The sequence below is a fragment of the Cucumis melo genome, chromosome 12 (genome assembly GCF_025177605.1).
Source record: "Cucumis melo cultivar AY chromosome 12, USDA_Cmelo_AY_1.0, whole genome shotgun sequence".
Lineage (NCBI taxonomy): Eukaryota > Viridiplantae > Streptophyta > Magnoliopsida > Cucurbitales > Cucurbitaceae > Cucumis > Cucumis melo.
This window is the reverse complement of record NC_066868.1, coordinates 24,164,812-24,173,046: the sequence shown is the minus strand read 5'-3', so window position 1 is coordinate 24,173,046 and position 8,235 is coordinate 24,164,812. Positions and strand designations below refer to the sequence as shown.

The 8,235-nt window shown below is 33.7% G+C and overlaps 2 protein-coding genes across 8 annotated transcripts; one reads left to right on the top strand and one right to left on the bottom strand.

Moving 5' to 3' along the window:
• Positions 1-641: 641 nt before the first annotated feature.
• Positions 642-6,093, bottom strand: LOC103486031 (uncharacterized). 6 transcript variants are annotated; one of them, XM_008443843.3, is made up of 7 exons: positions 5,944-6,093; positions 3,379-3,886; positions 3,188-3,278; positions 2,559-2,856; positions 2,337-2,459; positions 1,856-2,146; positions 642-1,079 (listed from the first exon to the last, which is right to left on the bottom strand). In XM_008443843.3, exons 4-7 carry the CDS (start codon positions 2,820-2,822, stop codon positions 873-875), a joined length of 885 nt encoding a protein of 294 aa, XP_008442065.1. In that variant the 5' UTR covers positions 2,823-2,856; positions 3,188-3,278; positions 3,379-3,886; positions 5,944-6,093; the 3' UTR covers positions 642-872. The 6 variants fall into 6 exon arrangements, with proteins under 6 accessions (XP_008442065.1, XP_008442055.1, XP_016899989.1 ...); XM_008443833.3 differs by having other exon boundaries at positions 3,625-3,886; XM_017044500.2 differs by having other exon boundaries at positions 3,629-3,886.
• On the top strand, positions 4,788-7,716 carry LOC103486022 (endonuclease 1). 2 transcript variants are annotated; one of them, XM_008443821.3, is made up of 9 exons: positions 4,802-5,160; positions 5,898-6,075; positions 6,163-6,270; positions 6,354-6,409; positions 6,512-6,595; positions 6,719-6,814; positions 6,916-6,980; positions 7,077-7,150; positions 7,481-7,716. In XM_008443821.3, exons 1-9 carry the CDS (start codon positions 5,041-5,043, stop codon positions 7,606-7,608), a joined length of 909 nt encoding a protein of 302 aa, XP_008442043.1. In that variant the 5' UTR covers positions 4,802-5,040; the 3' UTR covers positions 7,609-7,716. The 2 variants fall into 2 exon arrangements, with proteins under 2 accessions (XP_050935858.1, XP_008442043.1); XM_051079901.1 differs by having other exon boundaries at positions 4,788-5,160; positions 5,898-6,270.
• The last annotated feature ends 519 nt before the right edge of the window (positions 7,717-8,235 follow it).

Genomic DNA, 8,235 nt, shown 5'->3' with positions numbered 1-8,235 from the left:
AGTACAACACATTTATACAAAAAAAAAAAAAAACTCTTCGGAATTGTAGATTAATAAATCACAAAACCAAAAACGAAAAAAAAATGAAAGAAGGAAGAAAGAATTGAAAGAAAGAGAAAAAAATACATTGATGAATCAAAACTTGAGACACCTAAGAATTTGTATGTAGATAAAATTACATCTAGCATATGAATTAAAAAAGTAGTTGGATGATAAAATATCAATCCGTTAGAGATCTAAAAAATCCTAACGACAAAGATCAAAATATATAATTTTTTTAGGTCAGAGACTGCACCATACGTTTTTTAAAATTATTTGATCCCATAAAAATAGACCAAAGGGAACTAAGAAAAGAAAGAAGGTATTGTGTCCACAATAAATTAAAAATAAAAAAAGAAAACGATTTACTAGAAAAAAGGAAAAGAAAACAAAGTTTTCCTTTATGATAACTTTTAAAAGTGAATATAAAAGGTTCCCCAATTTTTGCTAATTAAAAAAAGAAAAAGAAAAAAGAAAATGGGTTGGTGAGTACTCAAAGTTGAAAGTACTTTTAAGAAAACTTGAGAGAAATGGATTTATATATGTACATCAACTAGCTCATTAATAAACTTTCCCCTTCTAAATCACAACTACAGAAAAGATGGTTCCAAACCCACTAGATTTCACTCATTCAACGACCAAGTTTTCTAGTCTACATTCTGCTTCCTTGAGTACATGTTTTTGCATTTCTGTTGAAGACAAACCAAACTAAAATTGAGCAAATAAAATAACAGATCTTCCATGGTTGATAAATACCCTTCATTGTATACAAAGACTTGTCAAATGGTAACGTCAAATTTCATTATATAGTTTCATCAAACCTACTTCCAACATTAATCGTTCTTTCTCATTTTAAGTTTTCTTTCAACTTCTCCACTGTAAGGTCCAACATTGAAAGCATACTGCTGCAAAACAGAGAAGACAATCATCTCTAAACATATCAACACGTTCTGGAAAGCCTCTTCAACATGCTCAACGTCTAACCACATGTGGTTTGATCCAATAATGCCCACAGCAACAAGTATATCTAGGACTACACCCTGAAAAGTGGAAGGTGTGTCGAAGCAAAGTGAGAACAGTAACATTACAGAAGAAACAAATTCAATGAAGAACAGAAGAAATAAGAGATTGCTCAACTTCTTTAACAATTCATGTAATTCAGAGAAAAGAAACAAATTGGAACAATTAGATCCCAAAAATATACTGATAATGGATGAATCTATTGGAAAGGACTAGGTTTTGTAGAAAGTAACGTAGTTTTATATTCTACTGATTTAAGTGAATTTGCTTGAGTGCTAAAAATTCATTATGAATCTTTGCTGACGGGTAATCTGATATGAGTTGCTTGCACATTACTCTATGCTCCCATAAATGAAGGAAAAGCCAACTATAGGAAAAATGCGCATAAAGTTCCACTTAAGCATTTTTAAATGTGCTCTCTGGTGGTCACAAATTCTGTAGATGCTATTGAATTAACATGTCCTAAAGGCTAAGAGCTCTGAATCTCTCTCCCTGCGCCCCCACCCCCACCCAAAAAGAAAAAATCAGCGAAGTAAACGTCAGTATAGCAAGATCATAGGGCAGAAAAGAACATGTTAACTACTAAAAGGAGAGCTCCAGTAAAAACAATTGCTACCTGATCCTGAACATGGCAAAACAATAACAATAACAACAATAATAAGTCTTCTTGTGCTCCATTTGATGGTTTTCTCATTCTCATTTTACTAGTAATTTTTCTTGAGGGGAGTGTTAAAAAGAAAAAAGAAACAAATAGGCCAGCGCATTCACGGCAAAAGATCTAAATTAGCAGCGTCACCTGCCAAAAGCTGAAGAATACAATTCCTTTGATGCACATGAACTTGGCCAATGGATTGTGTGGTTTAAGTTCCTTGGCGAAAATATGGTAGAAGACAACCAGAGAATACATAGCCAAAGAAACTGAGAGGTTAAGGATGATAGTAAATGTCCATCTTAACCAGCTGGGATACATTCCCAATAATTGCAGCGTTATCATCAAAACAGAGCAAACAGGGCGGATGATAACAAATTGCCATGTCCAATGTTTGAGAAGTAGTAGATGCCGATGGTCCAAACGAACAGTTCGGGGCTGCAAATTTCATCACAAATAAAAGTCAATGTAAATAAAAGAATGAACAAAAAATAAGTCAAGAAGAAAGCAGTGGTGTGATGTCCTAAAAGCCCCAATAGAAAGGAAAATGGAACCATTGATCCCGGTAACAACCACAGAGGATACAATCTAGCAATTAATATGTATGCAATGCATACCATTTTCATACCTGAAACAGTGTCATTGGAAACGAGTGATGAATTTCCCTTCCCTTGATTTCATCTGGTATAACATTTTTGCTCATAGATATATTCAGGTAGCTATACATCAGAGCCAAGAACTTAGCAATTACCTGCAATTCAACACACATACAGGCAAGACGCAATTAAGATTAACCCAACTAGAGTGAGCACAAGGCCAAGAGAAAATAAACCATGTTGAAAAAACTCACCAAAGCTTCGTAACATTCCTTAACAGAATCCAGAAACATGAAAAACTCCTTGCTCCCGTTGATATCTAGCAAACCCACAAATGAGTCTACTGCATATAAGGGAGCCATTAATATAATAATTACTATGGCCTTTTGCTCCTTAGGATTCTTCCAGTAAAAGAGATGCTGAGATAATAACTGCATGGTGTAATGCATTGTCAACATCACACAGAATCCGGATCCTACTACAGTCAGCTGTCCAGGATTCAATGTGGATAAATCCATTATTCCCCAGCAGAAAGAAAACCTATGGCAGAATCTGCAAAAACAACATCAATAATTATCCCTATTAAGCACTCACATTAAGCCCAATCCCATGAATAATCGCTTTAACTTAAATCTTCGAAATGATATTGGGGAAACAATTCCTAGAATCAGCAAAAGCAAATACCTTCAAACATAATTACTAATCATAGCTATTTTTGTTCATTAACATAACCAACATATTGTGCTATAAAAATGGTCTACGTTCAATTGCATTGCAAAAACAAACATAAAGGGAAATTTATGCCCTTGGAGAATACACACCGTACAGCTTCAAATCCTAATGGACAATTTAAACGAAATTCGATAGTAGTTAACGAATTTACCCAAAATCAAGGTAGGGTTTCAGCTTTCGACGGTCGGTATTAGGGATTTGGGGTAGAGTTTCCGGTTCATCTCGATCTAGGGAAGTTGTATCTGAATGAACAGAAAAAAAAAAATGAAAATTTTGATTACTCACTTCGAATCGGAATGGTTCACTATAATCGGTTGTGATACTTTACGGTCGGAAAGTTACCCGTTAGCGGCGCGCCGATCAAATTACTGAGAAATATGAGATTGACCCAGAAATTGTTCGGCAGCGATCCCGCGAATTCCGAGTATCACAACATATCAAAGTGGATTTTCGGTTAATTAACTTTTTCTTTCTTTCTTTCTTTTTTTACAGTTTCGGCTAAATAATAGTCCGCCGAGTGGATGACCCAAAAATTGGAAAAGAAATGTTGAATGGTCCGTTTTTCAAAAGGTTTCGAATAACCCTTACTTACGAAATTTGAGGAGAATTACTAAATACACTCCAAGGACGTGGAAAAACAATCTTGTCTCGTTTGTCTACCTCTCTCTTGTCTACTTGATCTTCATCTCTCTCTCGCACAGTTGGTGTCACTTTTGTCCAACCTTTGCTTGGTTGGTACTGTCACGCTCACTCAGTATCTCGGTCGATTGGTGTCGCTCATCTCAATTGGTGTCACTTGGTGCTCTCGAAGAAATGCATCATAGAAGAAAATCGTGGAGAGAGGAGAAACCTGTGGTTAGAGGAGAAAGAAAAAAAAATGCAAATCAAAGGTAAGAAAGTGTAAAGATTGTAATTTCACGCGAAAATGACATTATCAAGGTGACATTTTAACATTTTTCTAAAAAAATTGAATTGTTTGACATTCAATACCTTTAGAATGAGTCTTTTAGCACAATTAAATCCTAGAATTTTGATCACACATAATTAATAACAAATGATTTTCTTTTAAAAAAATATATAATTACATCAATAAATTATGAGCATGGTCGATTGTGCGCTAGGATAACGTTTCTTTTCCTCACTTGGATTAGTAATGTTTAGAGAATATTATTGCAGTATGATTGACTATTTTTGTAATGAGCAAACTTTGGACAACAGTTTTGTAATATGTATTGTCGTTTACCAAACTTTTAGTACTAGGTTAGTGTGGAATTCCATACCAGCTCCAAAAGTCGAAGTTATAGATATTGTTGTTGATAAAAATATCAAGATATTAACGTTGATGGGGAGACCCACAAAATGGGCATCTTTGTGTAGAGAACAAAACGACTTATGCTGTTATGTTGCTGAACTTACAAAAGAGTTGGTTATTTGTGGCTATAATTTGGTTGACCTCTAATATGTTACTTGCACTCCAACAAAGACAAAAGAGTAAATGAAAAAGAAATAACCATATGACAGCTTTTTATTTGACCACTGCATGATTTCGTTTAAAAAATCAAAGGGCTATTGCTTTATTCTGAGATCAGATAATTGAGGGACAAACATTAGATTAAAAACAAAGAATTGAAGCAGAGTCGTCGTTGCTTGTCGTAATATAAAACATCAGTTTGGATAGAAATTAAACCAGATAATGAGAATAAAATAAGGAGGTCATCGTTTTCCACACACAATCCTTTTCTAATTAATTTCCCCTCCAGATCTGAAAGTTTAGAAATCATAGAAAAAGGTCTTAGTATTCCTCATGTCTTTCATGCACATCAAAAAAAATTCCTCAACTTGCTTGCCGTTCAACTCTAAGCAAGTTTCAGATTATGGTACCTTAAATATGTGCCAATATTCCAATCATAATAACTTGTACTCAACCATCACCTCGCTTTCTATATATATATATATATATAGATATATATATTTTGTGCAAACATTTCTTTTAAACTCAACAAAATGGGAAAATTGGCTTTTAGATTTTTGGTGGTGTTGAGTTTTATTTCATTCCTTCTAGTCCTGCCTTGTGCTCAAGGATGGAGCAAAGAAGGTCATATCCTAACATGTGAAATTGCACAGGTAACTTACTTTTTCTTGTCTGATGATCTTTTAATTAAATTTGACATTTTGGATCGAATTCTGCCTCGACCATTTGTATTAAAACATAGGGCCACTTTACTCTTAAATTTGACGAACTGTCTCGATTTTATTCAGTTTTTGTATCTTAAAATTCATAACCTTAAAAAAAATTTGTTGTATGGGTGGGGTTTAAGAAGTTTGTTATGAAATCAACGAATAAAACAAGCATAAAAATGTAAATGACAAGAGAATCAACATAGAAGTTTGCATGATTCAGTAACCGTGCGTATTAGCTACATCTACCAGTAAACAGAGAGAGCTAGTACTTATAGTGCTTCTACATTTGGGGAGTTCATATAATGAATTTGATCTCCAAATCTTTAGGTTAAAATGGTAAACAAATGTAAATACAGTGAGATCTTGACCATTTTAATTAGTTGAGAGGTGAGATATCAGATTTAGATGTGTTCGCCTAAGTTATAAAATATATATCAGGCAAGAAACTGATGCGTTTTGAAAGAGAAATCAACACCAAAACAGATTTTGGGCTGAAATTTGGAAGATTTATCAGAAAATCGATATTGTACATTGATCTATCTCAATTTCTACATGCTAAACAAAACTTGAAACAAAAAAGTAAAATTTGAGACACATAATTGAATATTTAAGAGGACAATCAATGGGTAAGTTTAGGTTATAAAACAATAATTTCCCTTGATTAATCCAACCATATTCAGGAGCTACTGAATCCAGAGGCAGCAGATGCAGTTCAAGATCTGTTACCTGAAAGTGCCGGCGGAAACTTATCGGCGATGTGCGTATGGGCCGACCAAATCCGCCTCCAGTCTAAGTACCGCTGGGCCAGTCCCCTTCACTACGCCAACACCCCCGACTCTTGTTCTTTCGTCTACAAAAGTAAAGCAAAACTTTTTTTTCCCCCATCCCTAAGGTTAAATAAATTCATTCCGATTATTAAACAAAACGGTGACCGTTTTCGTATAGGGGATTGTCATAACGACGCCGGACAGCCGGACATGTGCGTCGCGGGTGCCATTCGAAATTTCACCACTCAGCTCACAACCTATAGAACACAAGGCTCCGACAGTCCTCGTAAGTGACCCGACCCGACCCGATGCACTCGAATTTTATTCAAGTAATATGGAAATTGTTTAATCTCATTTTTATTATTGTAGATAACTTGACCGAGGCGTTACTCTTTCTTTCGCATTTCGTTGGGGATATTCATCAGGTGAAACTAAAGTTATTCAAAACAATGTTTATTTGTTGAATTGCTTTAATTTAATTATGAGATATGTAATTATAACTTTTATATATGTGTGTGTAATTTCAGCCGTTGCACGTTGGGTTCGCGAGTGACGAGGGAGGAAACACCATAGAAGTACGGTGGTTCCGCCGCAAGTCAAACCTCCATCACGTAAGATCTTAATCTAAAAACATACCATAAAATATCAATCTATGTTCTTAAATTTTATGAGAACTATTTCATTAATTCTTGCCGTATAATTTAATAAAAGAAAAGAAAAATGATCCTATGCAGGTGTGGGATAGGGACATTATTCTTACAGCTTTGGCAGATTATTACGACAAAGACGGTGGCCTCCTCTTAGAAGAACTTCAAAGGAATTTGACTCAGGTAATTAATTAATATACCTATCTTTCTTTCCTTAATTACGTTTATAATATTAAAATATTACAAAGTTCATTGTGTTTCTTATTCAGTTTCAATTTTTGTAGGGAATTTGGAGCAATGACGTTCCGACATGGGAGCGTTGTGTTAAAGTTAATTCATGTGTTAACAAGTATGAATAAAATATGAAATTGTATCATACTTTGTAAATGTCTTCTTTGAGTTTTGTCCGGAATTATAATAATAACGATGATAATTTGTGGATTAGGTGGGCTGAGGAGAGTACAGACTTGGCTTGCAAGTGGGCATATGAAGGAGTTGAAGCTGGAATTACTTTATCAGGTAAACCCAATCAATCAAACATTGTTTAAATTAATGTCATGGTCATTCATTACATTATATCTAACCCTAAATTATTTCAAATATAATATGTGTAATCGATCTTTGGATTAGTTTCCACAACATCAATTGATTAGAAAAAAGAAAAAGGAGAGAATATGTTGCTGATTGAGGGATTTGACAACCATACTATTATAATAAAAAAATCATGTTAAATTACTAGAAATTAATTGATCTTATAATTCGATAATTTAGTTTTTCAAAATCATTAAAATAGTGTTACTAATTAATCAGAGGATAATGAAATCCCTAACTGATGTGATTTGTCCACAGAGGATTACTTCGATTCGAGGTTGCCCATTGTGATGGAACGATTAGCTCAAGGTGGGGTCCGGTTGGCAATGCTCTTGAACCGGGTTTTTTCTGAAGATGCTACACAAGGATTTGCCTATTCATCTTGACTAATTCCACCATCAAATTTAGGATTTTTTTTTCCCTTTCTTTTTAGCTAATGTCAAGAATGTCTATTCATCAAATTGTGGTGTTAAATAAATTGGCATTTGAGTTCATTTTACAAATTCATATAAATGAATTTATTAAAATAAATTAATGTTACGGCCAATACATCTAAATTGATATACAACATGATTTGTAACAAAGAACATTTGAAATAAGGTAAACTATATCATAAATGTTCTAATTAATCCATTAAATTGGAACATTTTTTTAAACGGGTTGAAAATGAAGTGTGACGTATTAATTAATTACTTATTATAGGTTAAATGATTGAAATTTAATCATCCTTTGTATTCTTCACACTTCAAATCATTATCATCTCCACTAAACTTAATAATTATATATCTTACTAAAGATGAAAAAGATTCTTTTGGACCCAAATAAGAGACCTAAACATTCTTCCAAACACTTGAAGTTCTCAATTATTATTATTATTATTATTTTGCTTTTGATGGAAAAAGGGAAAGGAATATTTAAAATAAATATTATAAACACATATTCACAAAAAAGAGAAAAAAATGAGAAATAAAAGTATTGACGACCCTCTCGCATATTTTCTTAAATAGACATAT

Excerpts from the sequence above, each read along its gene's own strand:
- LOC103486031 (XM_008443843.3), bottom strand. The coding sequence starts at position 2,822 with ATGGATTTATCCACATTGAATCCTGGACAGCTGACTGTAGTAGGATCC. Across the intron at positions 2,147-2,336 it reads TTCCAATGACACTGTTTCAG|CCCCGAACTGTTCGTTTGGA; the intron begins GTATGAAAATGG and ends TGAAATTTGCAG. Across the intron at positions 1,080-1,855 it reads TATTCTTCAGCTTTTGGCAG|GGTGTAGTCCTAGATATACT; the intron begins GTGACGCTGCTA and ends TCCACTTTTCAG.
- LOC103486022 (XM_051079901.1), top strand. The coding sequence starts at position 5,041 with ATGGGAAAATTGGCTTTTAGATTTTTGGTGGTGTTGAGTTTTATTTCA. Across the intron at positions 6,410-6,511 it reads TCGTTGGGGATATTCATCAG|CCGTTGCACGTTGGGTTCGC; the intron begins GTGAAACTAAAG and ends GTGTAATTTCAG. Across the intron at positions 7,151-7,480 it reads AGCTGGAATTACTTTATCAG|AGGATTACTTCGATTCGAGG; the intron begins GTAAACCCAATC and ends ATTTGTCCACAG.